This window comes from Lissotriton helveticus, chromosome 10, assembly GCF_964261635.1.
Source record: "Lissotriton helveticus chromosome 10, aLisHel1.1, whole genome shotgun sequence".
NCBI classification, from domain to species: Eukaryota; Metazoa; Chordata; class Amphibia; order Caudata; family Salamandridae; genus Lissotriton; species Lissotriton helveticus.
The window spans coordinates 85,981,492-86,005,052 of record NC_136071.1 but is presented as its reverse complement, the minus strand read 5'-3'; the positions used below and the strand labels follow the sequence as shown (position 1 = coordinate 86,005,052).

Below are 23,561 nucleotides of genomic sequence, written 5' to 3'. Positions count from 1 at the left end.
GTGTGTGTGGCTCTGTGTGTGTGTGGCTCTGTGTGTGTGTGTGGCTCTGTGTGTGTGTGTGGCTCTGTGTGTGTGTGTGGCTCTGTTTGTGTGTGTGTGGCTCTGTTTGTGTGTGTGTGGCTCTGTTTGTGTGTGTGGCTCTGTTTGTGTGTGGCTCTGTTTGTGTGTGTGGCTCTGTTTGTGTGTGTGGCTCTGTTTGTGCGTGTGGCTCTGTTTGTGCGTGTGGCTCTGTTTGTGCGTGTGGCTCTGTTTGTGCGTGTGGCTCTGTTTGTGCGTGTGGCTCTGTTTGTGCGTGTGGCTCTGTTTGTGCGTGTGGCTCTGTTTGTGCGTGTGGCTCTGTTTGTGCGTGTGGCTCTGTTTGTGCGTGTGGCTCGGTTTGTGCGTGTGGCTCGGTTTGTGCGTGTGGCTCGGTTTGTGCGTGTGTGTGGCTCTGTGTGTGTGGCTCTGTGTGTGTGGCTCTGTGTGTGTGGCTCTGTGTGTGTGGCTCTGTGTGTGTGGCTCTGTGTGTGTGGCTCTGTGTGTGTGGCTCTGTGTGTGTGGCTCTGTGTGTGTGGCTCTGTGTGTGTGTGGCTCTGTTTGTGTGTGTGGCTCTGTTTGTGTGTGTGGCTCTGTTTGTGTGTGTGGCTCTGTTTGTGTGTGTGGCTCTGTTTGTGTGTGTGGCTCTGTTTGTGTGTGTGGCTCTGTTTGTGTGTGTGGCTCTGTTTGTGTGTGTGGCTCTGTTTGTGTGTGTGGCTCTGTTTGTGTGTGTGGCTCTGTGTGTGTGTGTGTGTGGCTCTGTGTGTGTGTGTGTGTGGCTCTGTGTGTGTGTGTGTGGCTCTGTGTGTGTGTGTGTGGCTCTGTGTGTGTGTGTGTGGCTCTGTGTGTGTGTGTGTGGCTCTGTGTGTGTGTGTGTGGCTCTGTGTGTGTGTGGCTCTGTGTGTGTGTGTGGCTCTGTGTGTGTGTGTGGCTCTGTGTGTGTGTGTTGGGCTCTGTGTGTGTGTGTTGGGCTCTGTGTGTGTGTGTTGGGCTCTGTGTGTGTGTGTTGGGCTCTGTGTGTGTGTGTTGGGCTCTGTCTGTGTGTGTTGGGCTCTGTCTGTGTGTGTGTGTGTTGGGCTCTGTCTGTGTGTGTGTGTGTTGGGCTCTGTCTGTGTGTGTGTGTGTTGGGCTCTGTGTGTGTGTGTGTGTTGGGCTCTGTCTGTGTGTGTGTGTGTTGGGCTCTGTCTGTGTGTGTGTGTGTGTTGGGCTCTGTCTGTGTGTGTGTGTGTTGGGCTCTGTCTGTGTGTGTGTGTGTTGGGCTCTGTCTGTGTGTGTGTGTGTTGGGCTCTGTCTGTGTGTGTGTTGGGCTCTGTCTGTGTGTGTGTTGGGCTCTGTCTGTGTGTGTGTTGGGCTCAGTGTGCGTGGCAGTGTGTGGGTTGCTTTTTTTGTAGGTGGCTCTATGTGTGTGTGGCTCTGTGTGTGTGGCTCTGTGTGTGTGGCTCTGTGTGTGTGTGTGGCTCTGTGTGTGTGTGTGGCTCTGTGTGTGTGTGTGGCTCTGTGTGTGTGTGTGTGTGGCTCTGTGTGTGTGTGTGTGTGGCTCTGTGTGTGTGTGTGTGGCTCTGTGTGTGTGTGTGTGGCTCTGTGTGTGTGTGTGTGTGTGGCTCTGTGTGTGTGTGTGTGTGTGTGTGTGTGTGTGGCTCTGTGTGTGTGGCTCTGTGTGTGTGTGTGTGGCTCTGTGTGTGCGGGGCTCTGTGTGTGTGTGTGTGGCTCTGTGTGTGTGTGTGCGGGGCTCTGTGTGTGTGTGTGTGCGGGGCTCTGTGTGTGTGTGGGGCTCTGTGTGTGTGTGGGGCTCTGTGTGTGGGGCTCTGTGTGTGGGGCTCTGTGTGTGGGGCTCTGTGTGTGTGTTGGGCTCTGTGTGTGTGTGTGTTGGGCTCTGTGTGTGTGTGTGTTGGGCTCTGTGTGTGTGTGTGTGGGGCTCTGTGTGTGTGTGTGTTGGGCTCTGTGTGTGTGTGTGTTGGGCTCTGTGTGTGTGTGTGTTGGGCTCTGTGTGTGTGTGTGTTGGGCTCTGTGTGTGTGTGTGTGTGTGTTGGGCTCTGTGTGTGTGTGTGTGTGTTGGGCTCTGTGTGTGTGTGTGTGTGTTGGGCTCTGTGTGTGTGTGTGTGTTGGGCTCTGTGTGTGTGTGTGTTGGGCTCTGTGTGTGTGTGTGTTGGGCTCTGTGTGTGTGTGTGTTGGGCTCTGTGTGTGTGTGTGTTGGGCTCTGTGTGTGTGTGTGTTGGGCTCTGTGTGTGTGTGTGTTGGGCTCTGTGTGTGTGTGTGTTGGGCTCTGTGTGTGTGTGTGTTGGGCTCTGTGTGTGTGTGTGTTGGGCTCTGTGTGTGTGTGTGTTGGGCTCTGTGTGTGTGTGTGTGTGTTGGGCTGTGTGTGTGTGTGTTGGGCTCTGTGTGTGTGTGTGTGTGTGTGTGTTGGGCTCTGTGTGTGTGTGTGTGTGTTGGGCTCTGTGTGTGTGTGTGTGTGTGTTGGGCTCTGTGTGTGTGTGTTGGGCTCTGTGTGTGTGTGTGTGTTGGGCTCTGTGTGTGTGTGTGTTGGGCTCTGTGTGTGTGTGTGTTGGGCTCTGTGTGTGTGTGTGTTGGGCTCTGTGTGTGTGTGTGTTGGGCTCTGTGTGTGTGTGTGTTGGGCTCTGTCTGTGTGTGTGTGTGTTGGGCTCTGTCTGTGTGTGTGTGTGTTGGGCTCTGTTTGTGTGTTGGGCTCTGTCTGTGTGTGTGTGTTGGGCTCTGTCTGTGTGTGTGTGTTGGGCTCTGTCTGTGTGTGTGTGTGTTGGGCTCTGTCTGTGTGTGTGTGTGTGTTGGGCTCTGTCTCTGTGTGTGTATTGGGCTCTGTCTGTGTGTGTGTGTGTGTTGGGCTCTGTCTGTGTGTGTGTGTGTGTTGGGCTCTGTCTGTGTGTGTGTGTGTTGGGCTCTGTCTGTGTGTGTGTGTGTTGGGCTCTGTCTGTGTGTGTGTGTGTTGGGCTCTGTCTGTCTGTGTGTGTGTGTGTTGGGCTCTGTCTGTGTGTGTGTGTGTTGGGCTCTGTCTGTGTGTGTGTGTGTTGGGCTCTGTCTGTGTGTGTGTGTGTTGGGCTCTGTCTGTGTGTGTGTGTGTTGGGCTCTGTCTGTGTGTGTGTGTGTGTGTTGGGCTCTGTCTGTGTGTGTGTGTGTGTGTTGGGCTCTGTCTGTGTGTGTGTGTGTGTGTTGGGCTCTGTCTGTGTGTGTGTGTTGGGCTCTGTGTGTGTGTGTGTGTTGGGCTCTGTCTGTGTGTGTGTGTGTGTTGGGCTCTGTCTGTGTGTGTGTGTTGGGCTCTGTCTGTGTGTGTGTGTGTTGGGCTCTGTCTGTGTGTGTGTGTGTTGGGCTCTGTCTGTGTGTGTGTGTGTTGGGCTCTGTCTGTGTGTGTGTGTGTTGGGCTCTGTCTGTGTGTGTGTGTGTTGGGCTCTGTCTGTGTGTGTGTGTGTTGGGCTCTGTCTGTGTGTGTGTGTGTTGGGCTCTGTCTGTGTGTGTGTGTGTGTTGGGCTCTGTCTGTGTGTGTGTGTGTTGGGCTCTGTCTGTGTGTGTGTGTGTTGGGCTCTGTCTGTGTGTGTGTGTGTTGGGCTCTGTCTGTGTGTGTGTGTGTTGGGCTCTGTCTGTGTGTGTGTGTGTTGGGCTCTGTCTGTGTGTGTGTGTGTGTGTTGGGCTCTGTCTGTGTGTGTGTGTTGGGCTCTGTCTGTGTGTGTGTGTTGGGCTCTGTCTGTGTGTGTGTTGGGCTCTGTCTGTGTGTGTGTGTGTTGGGCTCTGTCTGTGTGTGTGTGTGTTGGGCTCTGTCTGTGTGTGTGTGTGTGTGTTGGGCTCTGTCTGTGTGTGTGTTGGGCTCTGTCTGTGTGTGTGTGTGTTGGGCTCTGTGTGTGTGTGTGTTGGGCTCTGTGTGTGTGTGTGTGTTGGGCTCTGTGTGTGTGTGTGTGTGTGTTGGGCTCTGTCTGTGTGTGTGTGTTGGGCTCTGTCTGTGTGTGTGTGTTGGGCTCTGTCTGTGTGTGTGTGTGTTGGGCTCTGTCTGTGTGTGTGTGTGTGTTGGGCTCTGTCTGTGTGTGTGTGTGTTGGGCTCTGTCTGTGTGTGTGTGTGTTGGGCTCTGTCTGTGTGTGTGTGTGTTGGGCTCTGTCTGTGTGTGTGTGTGTTGGGCTCTGTCTGTGTGTGTGTGTGTTGGGCTCTGTCTGTGTGTGTGTGTGTGTTGGGCTCTGTCTGTGTGTGTGTGTGTTGGGCTCTGTCTGTGTGTGTGTGTGTTGGGCTCTGTGTGTGTGTGTGTTGGGCTCTGTGTGTGTGTGTGTTGGGCTCTGTGTGTGTGTGTGTTGGGCTCTGTCTGTGTGTGTGTGTGTTGGGCTCTGTCTGTGTGTGTGTGTGTTGGGCTCTGTCTGTGTGTGTGTGTGTTGGGCTCTGTCTGTGTGTGTGTGTGTTGGGCTCTGTCTGTGTGTGTGTTGGGCTCTGTGTGTGTGTGTGTTGGGCTCTGTGTGTGTGTGTGTTGGGCTCTGTGTGTGTGTGTGTTGGGCTCTGTCTGTGTGTGTGTGTGTTGGGCTCTGTCTGTGTGTGTGTGTGTTGGGCTCTGTCTGTGTGTGTGTTGGGCTCTGTGTGTGTGTGTGTTGGGCTCTGTGTGTGTGTGTGTTGGGCTCTGTCTGTGTGTGTGTGTGTTGGGCTCTGTCTGTGTGTGTGTGTGTTGGGCTCTGTCTGTGTGTGTGTGTGTTGGGCTCTGTCTGTGTGTGTGTGTGTGTTGGGCTCTGTGTGTGTGTGTGTTGGGCTCTGTCTGTGTGTGTGTGTGTGTTGGGCTCTGTCTGTGTGTGTGTGTGTTGGGCTCTGTCTGTGTGTGTGTGTGTTGGGCTCTGTCTGTGTGTGTGTTGGGCTCTGTCTGTGTGTGTGTGTGTTGGGCTCTGTCTGTGTGTGTGTGTGTTGGGCTCTGTCTGTGTGTGTGTTGGGCTCTGTCTGTGTGTGTGTTGGGCTCTGTCTGTGTGTGTGTTGGGCTCTGTCTGTGTGTGTGTTGGGCTCTGTCTGTGTGTGTGTTGGGCTCTGTCTGTGTGTGTGTTGGGCTCTGTCTGTGTGTGTGTTGGGCTCAGTGGAAGAGGTGTGGCGCCGCGGCCAGGGCGACTGACGCTGGAATCTGGGGACCACGGTTCGATCCCCGGCTCTGGCGGCAGGTTAGCCCAGCACCATGTGACTCTGGGCAATAGCTCGCTTAATCTTCCCAACGGCCCCCCAGCGCCTAGAGACCCTTACGGGTGATTGTGCGCTTTACAAATGTGGACTTTACTTTACTTTACTCAGTGTGCGTGGCAGTGTGTGGGTTGCTTTTTTTGTAGGTGGCTCTATGTGTGGGTGGCTCTGTGTGTGGGTGGGTGCCTCTGTGTGTGTGTGGGTGGCTCTGTGTGTGGGTGCAAATGCAATAGGTCTCGCATTTGCGAGAGATTAAGCTATTGGCATTGTAAATGACAATGCCATTTATTTATGTTTTAAAAGCAAAAACATAAATAAAAATAATGTCATGAGCAATGCCAATAGCTCTAACTTTAACAATGCCGAGACCATTGCATTGTAAATGCTTGTTGTCTCGGGTTACACTTTTGCAACATGGTTTAAAATTAAGCCTTTATAAGCCTACTGTAAATTGAAATGCCCAGATGTTCCTCGTTTTCAGAGTTGAGATCACAAATCACTTTTACAAAGCAGTTTTATTATTTCAAAATTAGCGATATACCATTTGGTTGGGTCTAATACTATAAAAATGATTTAAAAGCCACCAGGCTCCCCTTACATGTTTATAGTCTTTTGGTGTCACAGGCCTTAACTCTTCACTTTGACTAAGCAAAGTTTGATACTTCCAAATCAGCTGGCCTGGAACAAAGTTAGAGGAGGTTTGTGAAACCTATATTCATGGGACATTTTAGCCCATTTTTCCATTTAACAATTCAAAAACATGAAAACTCACTTTATATACAAAAACGTGTCTTCAATAATCAGAGAAATCTGGAGAAATAAAGTGTGCAGGTTAATCATCAGCAATGTCTAGAAACCTTCCAAATTCAAGTCTTCGATTATCAGAGCGTGAGGCGTGGAATATTGACAACCATTTTACTCATGAAACAAATTAGAAAGACAGTTTGGTGCTCAGTAGTGTACGGAGTGGATACATGCTCCTATGCAAAAACGTCTTCTGCGTAACATTCAGATGTAAAGTTCTTTAAGGTCTCTTCATTTAACCAGACTATTTCACGTTCGGAGGGGAGGGGGCACGTATCAAATAAATGGGTCTTGCTACTTTATGGTTGCCCAAAAGACACCCAAAGAATTCTATAATTCTTACTGGATTTGAAAACTGCAAACATTATTAAAATGAGAAGTTCAAAATGTTGTCCTTCCCTAGCTACCCTCCACAGACAAAAAACACTGCCATACAACATCAAGATACATGTTTTCCCACTTACACATTGACAGAAAAAATAACCAACATTTTCTTCAATATCACATGGCTTTCTCTGACGTTATAGAGCATCTCTGGGTCCTCATAAGTCAATATCTGTCCCAGTGCAGCAACTGAAATTGTTGGTAGCTCAGGTAAGAAAAGGGAATACAAGCCTTTCTTTTGTATTTGAATCAATATCCTGTATAATGGAAGTGCTTTCCAGTTCAGCCCAGTCCTTATTTAGTGGGAGTAGAGTGGAAGGGAACGTGTACTGCATTTTTATAGCCCAGGCATGTCTGTAGGTGAGATCTCTCCAGGAATGCAGAGACCGACAAAACTGTCTAGTAGTAGTCACAGGATTGTCAGAGTAAGCTGATTTGGCATAGTCTGATTACAAATCCCTCCCTTGGTTGTCAAAAGGAATATTTCAGGTAATGTCTTTCCCCGAAACAAATTCTTTTGCAGTCTACTGTAATGAGTGAATCACTAGGACGGAAAAGCTTATGGGCTCTCCACCGTACCTTGTCAGAGAAGAAGACATTTATTGCAGACTATCGCCACCCATTCCATCTATCCATGCTAGCAATGCAAGAATTTGTATCAGTGGTGAAGCTCTAACAGATGGTTGCAAGATCAACTTTTTTAATGCAGTTTCTCTTCTGTGCATTAGTAATTGTAAATGCATTGCTACGGTTTGAAATAAAGTGAGTTGTTTCAAACTGTTTAGCAACAGGGGACGTAGAGGATGAGCTCAGTTCATATGTAGCTACTAGCCAATAGGATTTGACTTGAGATGTTTCGATAGGCTTATGTTTTAGAAGTTGCATGTACATAGTCTCATGGACTACATTTTCAAGCAGACTACTCTAGCATACTATAGCATACAGGCTAAAACGTCATCAAAATGCGCAAAGCCAATAAAGGAGTTGAGTAGTTTTCTGCACCTGCAACTGTTTGGGTCTGTTTGTGTCCTGGAGATGCATAGGAACAACACTCTGCTCGGTGCTTAGCGGAGCATTAGGATCACAGCATTGATAACTAGTTCATTCAGATTGTGTTCTCTGCCTCACCTCTCAAGCCTTGGACATGGATCTCGGCATGCTATTTAGGAGGACTTTGTGTCATAGCAGTGAAACAGTGTTTTCTGTCTGATGGCCTACCTTATCTTAAGTACTTTTGCTTCATAGTGATTGTACTATCCTCATGTTTGTCTCAGAGGCAAAAGGACTGTTGGTGATGGCGACAATTGTTTCATACTTCCACCTTTGGCACCCATGAAGCAACACTGGACAGGCGCCCTGAAATAAGAGAACAATTGATAGGCATTGTTCCTCTTCCGGGTTGTTCTTATAACATTTCACAACTTCAGTAAAAGCAAAAAATTAAATTCACATTCACCTACCCTGAAAAAGCATTTCTGCAATCTTTCACACATTTGAAATTTGTAAGATACTCACCTGTATATTATTTCATACATTGTTGTCATTGCTGCTGGATATTATTTTACTGCTGCCGCTTGAGTTTTCATTAACCCCTTTGCTGCTTCTGTCTGCCAACTGCCGTCGCGAGCACTACCTCCGTAGTGCTGCGCACGTCCGTTGGCCGACGTGGCCCGCCCGCTTAATAGAACGTTCCGCACCGGCGCGGAACATTCGAAGCAGCAAACGGGTTAAACATGTTTGCACAAAGGTATGTTTTTCAGTACGAGACAATGAAGACCTGTAGGAAAGTGAATTGCTAATCTCTAGATGAAAGCGAAAGATTCCCTTATTTTGGCACAAATACACTCAATAAAATTGCATTGAATCCAACACTTTTTTCTATTATTCCTAGTGTATCTTTTGTGAATTGTTTCCAACTTGAACAGCTGGAAGTTAACACTTGGCTGCCACAACCTTTCTCCCTTCCTACTATTTTCGCAAGTGGAAAAGAGGCACATGATATTTGCTCTTCAGTATTGGATCTTTCAGATTCACATGCCTGAACCATTCTCTGTCAAGTAGCTGGAAGTCCTCTGGTGACTTTATGGCAGTGCTTAACATTACATTGCCTGAAAGGCTTCAGAATAGCATGGACCTTACAGGCCCAAAGACCGAAGAAATGGAAGTACATCCACAAGCTTTGCCTGCAGTGAATCACCCAGATGGGCCTAGCAACAGGCAACAAACTTTACTCCACATCAACAATAGATTGACTTTGTGGATGGATGACAAGCTGCCAAGATGACATTTATCACTTCCTTAGGAAGGTCAAAACCATCTAACCGATTCCACTCAATCTTCAAACATATAGTTGGGACTTCAGGTCTTCTTAAAGAGGACGACTAATTGAAGGACGGATGCATAGGCTCTAATGTTGGGAGTGTGAGACCCACTGATCTCAGTCCTGGGCTGTCTGGACCTGAGTCGTGTCCTTCCTTAACTTTAAAGAGGCAGTGATAGAGGGTGCAAAAGCTCAGGGAAGGCAGAACACTTCTCTTGCAGAGCCTATAGGTGGAATTTCAAGGGGGCAAAAGACACAACAGTGTGTGTTTTTGGCAGAAGCAAACAAGCCCCACCTCACTGGGAGAAGACACCCTGTACTACCTCACGGTGCGGAATCTACTTGTGGTTAAATATATAACAGGCAGAGCTTCTCCACCCTGGCATTCAGGGAGCCTGGGAGATCCTTTAAAGATCCAGCTACCTCCACAGTGGCAGTGCTTTCTGACACAGCACACAATATTCCACTCTGCCCTGCTGATTGCAGTACCACATGACCTTAGTGTTGTCCATCAGGACCTGGAAAGGGTTACCATAGAGGAACACCAAGAAGGAAATTAGGGCCAGCCATATGGTGCAGTGCTTTCTGACACAGCTCACAATATTCCACTCTGCCCTGCCGATTGCAGTACCACATGACCTTAGTGTTGTCCATCAGGACCTGGAAAGGGTTACCATAGAGGGACACCAAGAAGGAAATTAGGGCCAGCCATATGGTGCGTAACTTCAGGCAACGGATGGGGTGTAGCTGCTCCACTGGAGACCAAACCCTGATTTCCAACTGGCCTACATTGCATTCCTGATCTGTGCCAAGAGACTATGCATGTCACCACCGTCAACTCCAGATAGGGTATCGAAAACGGCTAGGTGCAATTCATGTTCGCACCCTACAGGTACCACTGCAGTTCTAGGACTGAAACGTTGGTGCTGAGAGGCACCCCTAGTGCTGATCTTACTGAATGCTTATGCTCCACTGCAGAACACACATGTCGGTGAGCATCAGGTACCCGCAAGATGCATGAGGCCAGAAGACCAAGAAGTCTCAGAACTGACTAGGCCAGAACAAAGGAATGAGCTTGAAACATTGGGATCATAACCGGAGTGTTTCAGATTCGATAAGCAGTGTAAAAAGGCCTTGAAAGCCACTGTGTGTAAGACAGAACCTATAAAGGAAATCCTCTGCACCTGTCGAAGAATGTTTCACATAATTGAAAGAGAATCCCAAGGAAGATAGTGCTCTAAGAAGCAAACTGAGAAAACTCACATGCCAAAAGTGTAAATGCATTTTGATTTACTGCTGGGCTGTTGGAAAGGTATTCATTTTCACTTTACCTTCCGAAGGCTGAACCGTAGGACTCTCCAATGTTGAATAGTGAGACTAAAAGCCTGGCTTCCTAGGAAATCTCCTCCTCCTCCTCCTCATCATCATGCAGAGGAATCTGAAAGCCTTGAATTGCATCAGAATATGACCTAAAAATGTTCTGAAGCCATCCATAGTACTGACTTTGCGACAAAGTTGCAAAGTTCTTCAGACCTATGATTGTACCTTCATATCTCTTAGCAAGATATCGGCTGCGATCTAGCCGAACTCCGCTCTCTATTTAAACCGGTTTCGAGACTGATTCAGAGAGTTTCCAAAGGTAAATGACATGTTCATTTAGGTGCCTGATCACTCATTGGAAAACACTCAAACATAAGCCAATGAGTTGAGAGTACATTGAACTCTACTCTCCTCTAAGAAATTACCATACCGCTTTGTAATGAAAACCCTCAGGACTGAGCTCATTTGTTAAAATAAATTACATTTTTTCGCTGTTTTTTTCCAACCCCACTGGCACCCTCTGCTATTAGAGTTTTGTATAAAGGTACAGGACGACAAAGGATTTAGACCTGCAAACCACCTGGCTGACTCCTTCAAAGAAGGGGTATGTGTGAAGGTACACCCTACCCCAAATGTATATATATGACCAGTAAGGTCATTAAAGTCACCACTTATACTGTGGGAGTAATATTGGTAGAATATTGTGTTGAGTAATATTGGTGTAGCTTAAAAGGTCAGGTGACAGTTGCACTCCCATGCCAGTATTAAAACATCCATGTAGGTTAAGGGCTGACTTCCTTCCATCTGTGCTGCTGCCAGAGAAAAACACCATAAATTGTCTGACACTTAAATAGCATTACAATGTATCTGTGTGCTCCTGAAAGTTCAAGCTCAGACAACTGTATAAATAAGCAAAATAATCACAGCTGTGTAAATGGCAAGCACTTTTTTGTGGAAGTGCATAACGAATGCCCTATCAAACCTTCATGTACCCGTGGCTTCTTGCCAAAGGCCCTCTTGTGATGCTCACATAATTGTCTGATGACAGCTGTGCTAATAAGCCAGACCATAAAAAGGTGCAAAGTGTATCATTCAAACTGAAGTTTCAGTTTAAGACCTGCCTCCTCTAAGTAACTGTCCTTTGTTTCATTGGAGCCCCATTTTAAGAGCCCAAGGAAGACTGGCAAAAAAGGCACAGAAGCCTGTCTTTACTCTGAGTAAATAGCACCAAGAACGTAGCCACCAACCCTACCATCAGCTGCTGCAGTGGCACAGGAGCTCTCCAACAAGACCAGTCTGTCCCATGGGTGGCAGATCAACTATACGCACCTTTCCACTTTGGTGAAGAACTTTCTCAATGCATTCCTGTCAGCACCTGCCTCCACCTCATCAGCAATTAATCTCTAGTCCAAATCGGCTTCATCCACATGTCCCCCATCACCTTGAGGGCACAGTCATCAGCACCGCCTGTGTTGTTAAATTGTTATACTGCGGCAGCAATAGTCAGTGAGAGGTCACATTACACTAATCTCTGAGACGCACCCTTCGTATATACTCCTTCGAAGGATACACCGCCTGGTAAGGCCACTCCACAACCTCGGCCAACATTTGACACACAAATTCAGGAGGAGACAGAACGAGGGACCATTTCAACCCATTTGCAGTCTGGCCCGTTTTAAAGTGAACTCTCAGTATGAGGATGAAGAGGAGTGTATAGGTCAAGATCATCATAATAATGATCATGATGACCAGTGATGACACTTGTCATAACATGAAAATAACTGCTGGCAAGATGGTACCTCAACTTTTATCAAGAGTATGATCTTTTATGATGGCCATTGTTGGCAGTATCCACCAATGCTTAAGGTCAATGCTTTCACCTCACCAGCTTCTCCTACTACCTCCAATTACTCTTCGCCGCCAAATGGAAGCAGACACCACAGATAAGGCAGAAGATGCAACAAAAGGCAATGGAGGAGAATGTAATTACTTGCTACAGCAAACAGGACGCTGACTCCACTTCTGACTAACTCGCCCCACGATGACAACACCAGGTTTCACTCATTATTGAAAAGTCTTTCTAAGCATTTTGTGCTACTGGTTTCTGGTAAAGAAGCTGTTTCCTTTACAAATTCATGACCTGGCAGGAAAGATAGTAAAGTCCCTATCCATCAGTGATCACATCTGATGAAAACTGCTTAAAATCGTGCAACACTTGCAACTGAGAATGCTGATGTCAAGTTTGGATAATAAGTCTAGGTGTACCCACCTTTCATTCTGGGCAATCAAAGGCAAATTCTGTAAAGATGTAGGCAGCCCAGAGACATTGGGCCACCCCTGTAAACCCTGAGAGATGGGACTGAACTCGAGAGACATAAGATTATCTCTAGAGAAAAGATTAAGCAATTAGTTTAATGGTTTCCGGTTTGCTTCTTACAGGTGCAAGATTATAACTACCTGCACATGAGATAATCATTCCAGTGGACAGCTATACTACAATAGCACACTTAAACACAAGGATTTATTTAATGTAATTTATTATATATTAAAATGTCAAGTCTACAGCTCATATTAAATATTGGTTGTGATATTTCTATTGCAGAGGTTTCCTTGCGTCTTTATAGGAGCATAGGCTTGACACTTAAAGCAAGAAGTCAGAGGAGGCTTAGCACATTCTTTACACCAGTCTTTATAAATTGTCTGCTGACATTACTTTTCAAAACTAGTGTTCTTTGATTTCCATTTACTTATATGGAAATTTCCTGCAAAGAATTTCAGAAGACAGATGATTGCCAAGTCTCCATAGTATGTCAAAAGACGGACGTCACCAAGCCAAAGGCGCCCAAAGCCATTTTTCCAGAGGGAAAGAGCATCATCAGTGGTCAGTGACTGGGATTGCTGTCCTAGGTTGTTGTGGCTGCCTCAGATGCACCTTTTTCCGGCAGGAAATTCAGAATAAGTTTCTATATATGCTCTTTGATGGTATGGCTCTTTGCCTCAACAACACTGAAACTTTGGCTTTTGTGTCAAATAACTTTTGCTGCTGTTCTACAACAACAGAGTGGTCTGGCAGACCAATCCCAAATGAATCCCCAAACTACCTTTCTGACTTTCACCTCAACCGAACATTTCAGTACGACTCCTTGGCTTTTTGTTGACTTTGGACATCCTCAAAAAGTGTAACCCTTCTCCAGCAGGGAATGGCAACTGCTATTGCTTTGGCACAGGAAAGGCAAACTGTTCTACTGGGACACACTTGCTACTGGGGCACACTTGAAATATTCAACAAGAAGCATGGCTACAACTGCAATCTTCTATATGGGAGTACTTGTGGTGGCTACAGACCAGCAAACTGAAAGAGCTGTCGCACCTTCACAAAGTACTACTGTTTGAAAGCGGAGACTGGAGAAAGTTACCAGTAGGATGGGCAGCTGTTTTCCAACTATTTCAATGCGTTGTAATACATTTATATAATTGTTGGGATGCTGGGATACAATTGTTGGGATGCTGCATGCTTTTTTAATTCAAGTTTGTGATTCTATAAAAGATCCAATGTTAAAATAGAAATGACTTACTCATACCTACAATCTTCCAGTGTTAACTTTAAGTTGTTAAAGTTGGACAAACCGAAGTTAGCTTAAAAAATAAAATGATTGATAGTATAATTTTGCATTGTGGGCAATTCAATGCCTAAATATGTGCAGAGTTGAACTGTTCTCTTTAAATGACTTTGGCCGGGAGACCTCTGTTAGTGGCATATGAGCTGTAGATCATATGCTATGCATAGATCGCCATCTAGTGTTGGGTCTGGATGTTTGCTCTTTGTTTTTCTTCGAAGAAGTCTTGCCAGTTATGAGGCAGGTGACTCCTCCTTTCGGTAATAGTGCGCATGGGTATCAACTCCATTATTAGATTGTTTTTTTCCGCCACCGTATGTGTATTGCTGCGCGCCGGTTCGGCGCAGTTTCTCAGTTCCCTTCGATGCGCAATCAACTACTCTCGACGGTATTGTTATTGAAAACGGTTCTCCATTCATCGCGTATTGTCTCACCTTGAACAAAAAAAATTGATCGAAAAACTCGTGGCTGGCCGTCGGGCCTACCAGCACTGACTGCACTAGCAGTCGATGGAATGGACTCCCTTCAAGTTCTGTCCTGGGTGACATGGTAAATTTCCACGCACCGACTTGCACGAAGTGTGCAACCTCTGCTGTCCCCGGAACACAACAAGGAGTGTCAATCGTTTCGATCGAAAAAGACACTTCGTGAATGTCGGGCTCGACGCCATAAGATGCAACACCAGAGCGGCTCCACACCGGACATCTTCGTGGAAGATTCCGACAGAACTGCAAGCTCAAGGAGCTGAAGAGGAAGAACATTTCTCTGTGTCAGGCTACTCCAACATGTAAAAAGAGGAGCAAGTTACTCCGGGTCAACGTACCATGACTAAAGACACCCCTTTGCCCCCTCAACAACCTAAGACAAAGGCTTCCGGTCCCTCCTCTGCCTTCAGGCCAAGGTCGACACCGACAAAGGTTTGCGATGTCCCGCCCTCCGGCCTGACTCCGAAACCTAGAGAAGCCTTCCGGCTCGAGCCGGCACCACTTTGGTGACGAAAAAACACCTTCTGCACCAAAACCCAATCTAAACATGTAACGGTCACAATTACGCCGTTGCCGAAGAGACTACCTTCGACACAAAAAGGCTCGGAACCGAAACCTTTGACTCCGAAACAAACTACTAAAGATGAAGATACTCTGTCTAAAGAGCCACAACCCGATGCCCCGCCTTTGGATCCGAAGCAGAAAAAACTTGTGATTAACCATGATACAGGACATATCCATGCCACTCTTCCAAAAAAAATGAAGATAGCCCAGCCAGTGGACCAGCCTGAGGACTACCACATTCCTCTCAAAAGCAAGTGTGGGCACTAATCCTTCTCCACCTTACATTCCTCCTCCTTCGCCCACTGATCCCAATTTACTTATTACACCATCAAATTCACCACCACTTACACCTGACCCACAGGATGACTGGGATGAGGATGAAGATCAGGATATGCCACAGGACATTGACCCTTGAGAGGATTATCATACTGACCCAAGACCAGATAATGACCCTGATTTGTATCCATCTAGACCCTCCCCACTGGACAATAACATTGGGTACATTGAACTCCTTAACAGGGCTGCTCAATATCACGGGGTGGAGTTGCATAAGGAGCCTTTAGAAGAGGATTTCCTCTTTGAGACACTTAGTTCCTTTCAGAGAGCTACTCGTAGCTTACCTATGCTAAAAGGTATGTTGAAACACACAGGCGAGATATTTAAAGATCCTGTGAGGGCAAGAATAATTACACCTAGAGTGGAGAAATAAATATAAACCTTCACCCACTGACCCTGTTTACATCAGAGATCACTTGCCTTTAGACTCCGGTGGTATCCAATGCCTGCAAGAGAGCTAACTCACAAACCACGGGTGAGGCTCTCCTGCAGATAAGGAGTCTAAGCTTATTGATGCCTCGGGCAAAAGAGTGGCTTCACAAGCGGCTAATCACTGGCACATTACCAACTGTCAAGCTATATTGGCTCGCTATGATAGGGCTCATTACGACGAGTTAGAAAAACTCATGCAATTTTTACCTGACAAACACAAAACTAAGGCTAATGACCTTATCCAAGAAGGTAAACTTATCACTAATCGTTTAATCGGGTGTACCTGGACGCAGTAGATACAGCAGTTCGTACATTAAACATCAGTGTACTCCTACACAGACATGCTTGGTTGAGAATCTCTGGATTCAGGCCTGAGGTGCAAACCTCCATCCTCAACCAACCATTCGATAAAGAACATCTCTTTGGCCCAACGGTTGATACCTCAGTGGAGAAGATGAAAAAAGACAGAGGTCGCAAAGTCCATGGGGCCTATGCAATTGCCTGCCACTAGGGGTTCCTTTCTCTGCTCTTTTTATAGAGGTGGTTTCAAAAATGTATCCACCGAAAACCCCTCCTCCTCTTACAAGGGCAGCAACCAAACCCCCTCTTCAAGAGGTTATTTTAGAGGTGGTTTCAGAGAAAACTATGATAGGGGAAGAGGCAGAGGCAACTCCACACGCACCCCCCGCAAACAAACAGTGACTTCCTTCCATTACCCCCGATCAATCCACTCCTGTCGGGGGTTGTCTCTCTCAATTCCTACCTGTCTGGAATTCAATCACCTCAGACCAGTAGGTACTACAAATTATCCAATATGATTACTGCCTGGAGCTTACACATACTCCCCCAGATATTCTTCCAAGATCACATGCAATGTCACCAGAACATCTTACCCTTCTAAAGCAAGAGGTTCTCTCTCTTGGAAAAACACCCTATAGAACTAGTCCCCTTACAATATCGGGGAACCGGGTATACTCCTTGTACTTTTTAATTCCCCAAAGACTGCTCTCTGAGGCCCATACTAGACCTCAGAGAACTAAATCTATACATTAAGTCCGACCACTGTCACACAATCACCCTCCAACAAGTGTTCCCACTCCTTCAGCAAGGCGACTTTCTGTCCACTCTGAACTTGAAGGACATCTATTTTCATTCATTCTGCTCACCGGAAATAACTCCGGTTTCTGGTAGACTGCCAACATTATCAATTCAAGATCCTCCCATTTTGAGTGTAACTACCGCACCCAGGGTTTTCAACAAATGTCTGGCAGTGGTTGCGGCTCATCTAAGAAGACCGCACATTCACGTCTTCCCTTACCTAGACGACTGGCTCATAAAAGCCAGCTGGCAGCAAAGATGCCTACTACACACTCAAAGAACAGTCCAACTGCCTTACCACCATGGGTTTACTGTGAATCTCACCAAGTCTCATCTCCAACCATTCAATACACAACTGTATCTAGAAGCCACAATAGACACTCAAAAAGCTCTAGCATGTCCCAACCCAGTCAGAATCCGCAATATGCAAACTCTAATCTCGCTGTTTCAGTCACAACACTCGTAACCACCTTGCGTGTTCATGCAATTGATAGGAATGATGGCGTCTTGCATTCTAAGCGTTCCTTTACGCAAGACTCCAAATGCGTCCCCTCCAGGAATGCCTAGCATGTCAGTGGAAGCAGGCTCAAGGTCAGTTATCACATCTTTAGTTGGTAGACGGCTGCACTCATCGCTCTCTGCAGTGGTGGAATACAAAAAAACCTTTCCAAGGGGCAGCCATTCGTTGACCCGGTTCCACAAATAGTGCTAACATCAGACGCTTCGCTCTTTCGTTGGGGAGCTCATCTGCAAAAACATACTATTCAGGGCATATGGACTCTTCAACAAAAGCAACTCCACATAAACCATCTAGTACGTCTATCAATTTTTCTAGTGTGGAAAGATTTTCAACTTCATCTAGTAGGCAAAGCTGTCCTAATTCGCACAGACAACATGACAGCAATGTACAAAAACAGGGGGGACAAACTCTCCCCAGCTCTCACAGTTAGCTCAGAGCATCTAGAGATGGGCCATACCTCACAAAATATATCTCCTTGCGGAACACCTTCCAGGAGTAAACAACCACGTTGCAGATCTGCTCAGTCGTCAACGACAACAGATTCACAAATGGGAACTCCACCCTCTGGTTCTCCTCCCATTCTTTCAAATGTGGGGCTTCCCAGACATAGATCTGTTCGCCATACGCTTAAACGCAAAATGCCCAAACTTCGCAGCCATGGATCCACACCCATTGTCCAAAGGCAATGCACTATGGATGAACTGGTCAGGGATATTTGCTCACACTTTTCCGCCTCTCCCACTCGTTCCATTAGTGATTCGGAAGCTCGAGAGACATAAGATTATCTCTAGAGAAAAGATTAAGCAATTAGTTTAATGGTTTCCGGTTTGCTTCAATCTTCCCCCAGCTTGCATGAATTTCATCAGAGGCTAGACGCCCTACCACAAGGGCATGCTATTCAGCAAAATGGAAGAGATTTATGATTTACTGTAATAACAATCCAATCAGTCCGCTCGACGCTTCAATCCAAAGCATCATTTGTTATCTACTACATCTGCAGCTTTCCAATTTAGCGTTTACACCCATACGCTTACATCTTGCTGCGATAGCTGCATATCTGCAAAATAGACATAATTTGTCTCTTTTTAGAGTGCCTGCTATTAAGGTTTTCATGGAAGGACTTGGGTCACTCCTCCCAGCATTCCACCTGCTCCAGTGTGGTATCTCAACATCAATCTTAAAAGACTCATGGGTCCGCCTTTTGAGCCATTGCTTAGATGTAAACTGCAATTTCTCACTTGGAAAGTAGCTTTTCTCATAGTGGGTGAGCTTCAGGCACTGCCAGTAGAAAAAACATGTTTACAAATACATCAAAGCAAAGTGGTTCTTAAAACTAACCCCAAATTCCTACCTAAAGTAATTTAAACCTTTCATATCAATCAATCTATTGAGTTGCCAGTGTTCTTCCCTTAACCAGAATCTGTTGCAGAACGTGCTCTTCACACCTTAGATGTAAAAAGAGTGTTACTATATTACATTGAAAGAACAAAATCTTTTAGAAAGACTAAGCATCTTTTTGTTGCTTTTGCTCCACCACATAAAGGCAATCCAATATCAAAATAAAGTATTGCACGGGGAATAGTTAAGTGCATTCAAATATGTTATGCAAAAGCAAAATTAACGTGGACTGTTACCCCTAGAGCACATTCTACACGCAAAGTAGGGACTTTTATGGCATTGTTAGGAAATATACCCATAGTTGACATATGCAAAGCTGCAACATGGTCTACGCCTCACACATTCACAAAACACTATTGTGTAGATGTGTTAGCAAGACAACAAGCTAGAGTGGGCCAGACAGTTTTACACACACTATTTCAAACCACTGCTAAAAGGGTACAGATTAGCCACCGCTTTCGGAGATAACTGCTGTAGAGTCCACCTGCCTCCCTGGATACCTGTACCAGTAACATCTTGCTTAGATACATGCATTCGTGGACATATCCTTTTACTATCTCCATTATCACCCTCTGCGGGAAAACAATCTAACAATGGAGTCGATGCCCATGCGTACTATTACCGAAAGGAGGAGTCACCTACCTCGTGACTGGAAAGACTTCTTCGAAGAAAAACAAAGTGCAAACATCCAGACCCAACACTAGATGGCGATCTGTGCATAGCATATGACTCTACAGCTCTGTATGCCAAAAACAGATGCATACTCGGTAAGTAGCATTTTCCTTTTCAAACAATTTGCTAAATGTAGTGGAATAACTTATTGAAAATTGTAAGAACTGCTGCCAAGTCTAATGATTATTTTAAAACTAGTCTTGCCTGGATTTCCCCTCCTACAATCCTTTCAGTCACAACGTAATAAAATTTTACCTGCGATAAAATGTATTGGAGGTCAATACAGTAGCATCCGAGCCTTTAGGGATTCACAATGACAATATATGTTTGTCTTGAAGGCAGCTGCAAAGTGGATCTCTAATGAGGTTAAAAGGCAGAAAATATTTTTCAAAAGTTGTTCTGTGTTACTCTGCCTGATATTAAGGAATATTCTAAGCATGTGTTTTTATAGAAAATATGTGGCAGAAGAAGTTTTTTCAGGTAAGTAACTTGATCTTCTTACGTAGAGGTTACTTGTATGTAAAAAAAAATTAAACTCTCTTTTTTTCTCTCCAAAGGATGTGTTGCTGTCTCTAATATTCAACTGGTTGTATTAGAGTAGTGCAGCGTAGCTGGAATTTTGGTGCGTTGTGTTCAATACCTAATGAGAAGTGATTGCACCAGTGTCTTTCAGTATAGAATCCAGAGAAGGGAAAGCTATCTTTGGAAAAATGTCTGTAAACCATGTATAATTTAGTGTGCTCTGCCTATTTTGTGATTGTCCTTACACCATTCTTGTCTTTTTTTTTTATTTTAAAGATCAAAATCGCCATATAGTGGCTCCTCCTACTCTAAAAGTTCATATTCCTACTCCAAATCGAGATCTGGTTCTTCGCGCTCACGTTCTTACTCTCGATCCTTTAGCCGTTCCCGTTCTCGCTCATTTTCAAGATCACCTCCATACCCGAGGACTGGCCGGGCGAAAAGTCGGACTTACCGTTCTAGATCCAGGTCTCATGGATATCACCGTTCACGATCACGAACACCTCCCTACAGAAGATACCGTTCCCGCTCTAGATCACCAGTGAATAGAGTTGCCTCTCCTAATAAGCGTATTGTCCAACAACCAGAAGATGAAAGGGAATATTTGAATCGCTACAGAGAACTTCACCCTCATGATTTGAAAGCTTTCCCTGGGCGACAGACTGAGTTTAGAGATGCATTGGAGAAGGACAGATATAGAGAATGGGAAAGAAATTACAGAGAATGGTATGAGAAGTTCTGCAAAGATTATAAGGGTGCTGTGCCATGCCCTCAGACCAGACAGAGATCTCCAGGCAATAGGGAAAACTATTCTCCAAACCGTTTTGCTCCACCAATGTCCAGACGAGACAATTCTCCATACAGCAGACGCAGAGATGATTATCCTTCTGCTCCACCTCACCGAGGTCGTAATATTGGAGGGAATTACCCAGAAAAAACTCTCAACAGAGACAGCCATCCTGTCAAAGAGGTTCGGAAATTAAGAGAGGAGGAAATGGAGAACCTACCTGGAGATGGAAGAGGTAATAGACACAAAAAGCATAGAAAGAAGCGAAAAGGCACAGAGAGTGGTACAGATCTGCCTGATGTACACAGGAAGCCAAGAGATTGCGCTGGTGATGAAGGAAAGAATGAATCTCATTTTTTTCCTCAAAGTAAAGATGACGCAACTCCCGTCCGAGATGAGCCCATGGAGGCAGAATCTATTTCTTTTAAGCTCAGTGCAGAGAAAGACAAAAAAGAGAAGATCAAGGCAAAAGCTGAAAAGACAAAACGTAAAGCGGAAGGTAACACCCCCAAGAAAGAAAATGCCTTTAAACCACTGAAAGTAACTCAGGAAAAGAACACAGAAGTTGGGAGGGAAAAATCACCTCGTACTGAGCCACCTTTAAAAAGGCCAAAAGAGGAATACCACAAAAGTGAAAATGCCAAACCGTTATTGTCGCACAAAGATGAGAAGGGAACATCAGTAACTCGCAAAGTCCAGCCTAAAACATCGAAAGACCATCAGGATACCAGGCCATCCAAAGAGGAAAAGGTTAAAAAAGAACAGCCAAAAGATATAAAAACAGAAAAGTCTTTAAGTAAAGATGAGAAATCAAAAAAATCAACTGAAAAAGCCAAATCTGCTGACCTTAAGCTGGACAAAATCAAGTTGGTTGATCCCAAACTGGAAAAAATACGATCTACAGACCCAAAAGTAGACAGAACCAAGTCTGCAGACACTAAGCCGGACAAAATTAAGACACTGGATAGCAAGTCAGAAAAAAGAAAAAGGAAAGCTGAGGAGAAATTAATAGACCAGGAAATAAATTGTTCAATGAAAACCATTAAATCAGAAGATATCATTGAGGCAATTAAACCTCCACCAAATGTGAAACTTGAAACAAGTGGTGAGAAACCCTCGACCAGCCATGAGGATGATAAAAGCTCTGTAAACGCAACTAGCAAAAAAATAAAGCTAAACCGTGAAACAGGAAAAAAAATTGTCAGTATGGAAAATCTCCCAGCTCCTGACGAAATTGGTGAGAAACCTGAAATTGCCATCAAGATCAAACCAGAAAAAGTAAAGGGAAAAATGAGACGTAAAGTAACAGCAACCGATGGATTTGGCTCTACACTTGTTGATTACACCAGGTAAGAATTGTGTAGCATTGCTCTTGTAGATCATTTTGAGTAATTTAATACGGCTTGCAGTCTAATATTGTGATGATTTTGTGGCAGCTCCAACGTATTGTGCTTTCACCATTCTCCCACCTCTCGTCATTAGGTTGCTTTGTGCCTACATGCCTTTGTTAGGGACTTGTTGCTCTTAACAGTCAGACTTCCTTTTATGCAGATAAAGCCTCAGTTGTGCGCAGCTGGTAAGGTAATGGTTCCCTTAGCATGTGGGTTTCTATTTCTCTCCGAAATACAAGGCACATACTGAGTTCCCTGTTTTGCGCTATATAGTGTAGAAAGGAACTTTTTGTTGGACTTTTTCTGTTGTCATCTAACCCTCTACTGCTACTTGATTCTCTTTTCCCATTAGTATTTTTTTATAGCTTTATTAATTTCCATGGATATGGACATATGTAGAAAAAGCAAGAAACACCCATTGTACATAACATGTTCAGCGGATAAGATTAGTTATATTTGACAGGATCATAGTCGGTTTCAGTGGTCATTAAGCTGGAATGCTGCAGAAAGAAATCGAAACATCAGTGTGATTTGCAGGGCAGTGTTTCTAGGTGGCATGGAGGGTTGTGGCAGGGTGTCAAATTTGTGGTGTTGCACGGGCCAAGATAGTGTCAATCTGCCGTCCCTGCTGTCCTATTTGAAATTGTCAAATGCCAGTTCTTTAGAGAAGGCAGCTGGCAGCATTATCTTTGAGTTGTACATTAAGGGTATATATTTGAAAGGCCAGGTGCCGTTCATAGATATATTTTTTTTAAATTTTACTTTATTTATTTTTAAAGTTTTATATAGCGCTGACTAGACCCGGAGGTATCAGAGCGCTTTACATTAGCATCAGATCATAGTTACAGGTTACATCATTACAAAGGTTACACAGTTCTTAGAGCATGGCAACATAGTTACATGTAAGGTCAAGATAAACAATAAGCACAAATACGAAAGGGGAAAAGCAGGCAAGGTGAGAGATTCAGGGGAGGGGGGGTTGGAGCCCGGGAAGTAGACAGATAATGAGGGCAGGGGAGGGGAGGGTGAGAGACACAGCATGGGAAGAGGTGGGAAAGGGTGATGGGGACACAAACCGGTAGAAGAGTCAAGGCAACGTCCAAAGTCCAGTAAGCTGTGATCCCAGGGCAGACAAAGGGAGCGATTCAGGGGAGAGAGGATAGGAGCTAGGGAAGACACAATAAGGAGAGACGAAAAGAAGTCTGCCTAAAGACCTACTGGGTAGGTGACGACCAAGGAGGGAATCCACGGCCCATCTCCCCTATAGCTAAACCAAGTAGCTCCATCGGGCGTCGGACAAAATAGTTCAGTCGCAATACATTAAGAGAGGAGAGAAGGAGAGATATAGAGGGAGGATGCAGTAGGAGACGACAGGAGGGACGAAATGAAGTGTAACAATGTGGGTCAACAATATACCAGAAAAGATCAACAAGTAAACATTATATCAAACAATCAGCAATACAATTAGGGGAGGAGAGAAAGGAGAGAGAAAGTAGTGGGGGGTAGAGGAGGAGGGAAAGTGAGGATAAGGGAAGAGAACGTTAGAGACGAGAGGAAGTCTGTCTAAAGATCGACTGGGTAGGTGACGACCAAGGAGGGAATCCACGGCCCATCTCCCCTATAGCTAAACCAGGTAGCTCCATCGGGCATCAAACAAAATAGTTTGGTCTCAATACATTGAGAGAGGAGGGAAGGAGAGACATAAATAGAGGGAGGATGCGGGAGGAGACGACAGGAGAGACGAAAGGAAGTGCAACAA

At 45.4% G+C, this 23,561-nt stretch overlaps 1 protein-coding gene across 5 annotated transcripts in view; it reads left to right on the top strand.

Moving 5' to 3' along the window:
- The window catches only part of RBBP6 (RB binding protein 6, ubiquitin ligase), a 418,994-nt gene that overhangs the window by 362,958 nt on the left and 32,475 nt on the right, over positions 1-23,561 (top strand). For 3 of the 5 annotated variants that reach the window (XM_078664816.1, XM_078664818.1, XM_078664815.1), the window contains one exon: positions 19,901-21,760. In XM_078664816.1, the coding sequence (XP_078520942.1) occupies positions 19,901-21,760 (1,860 nt within the window). The remainder of the gene's footprint in view (positions 1-19,900; positions 21,761-23,561) is intronic. The other 2 variants (XM_078664819.1, XM_078664817.1) reach the window with 1 other exon arrangement.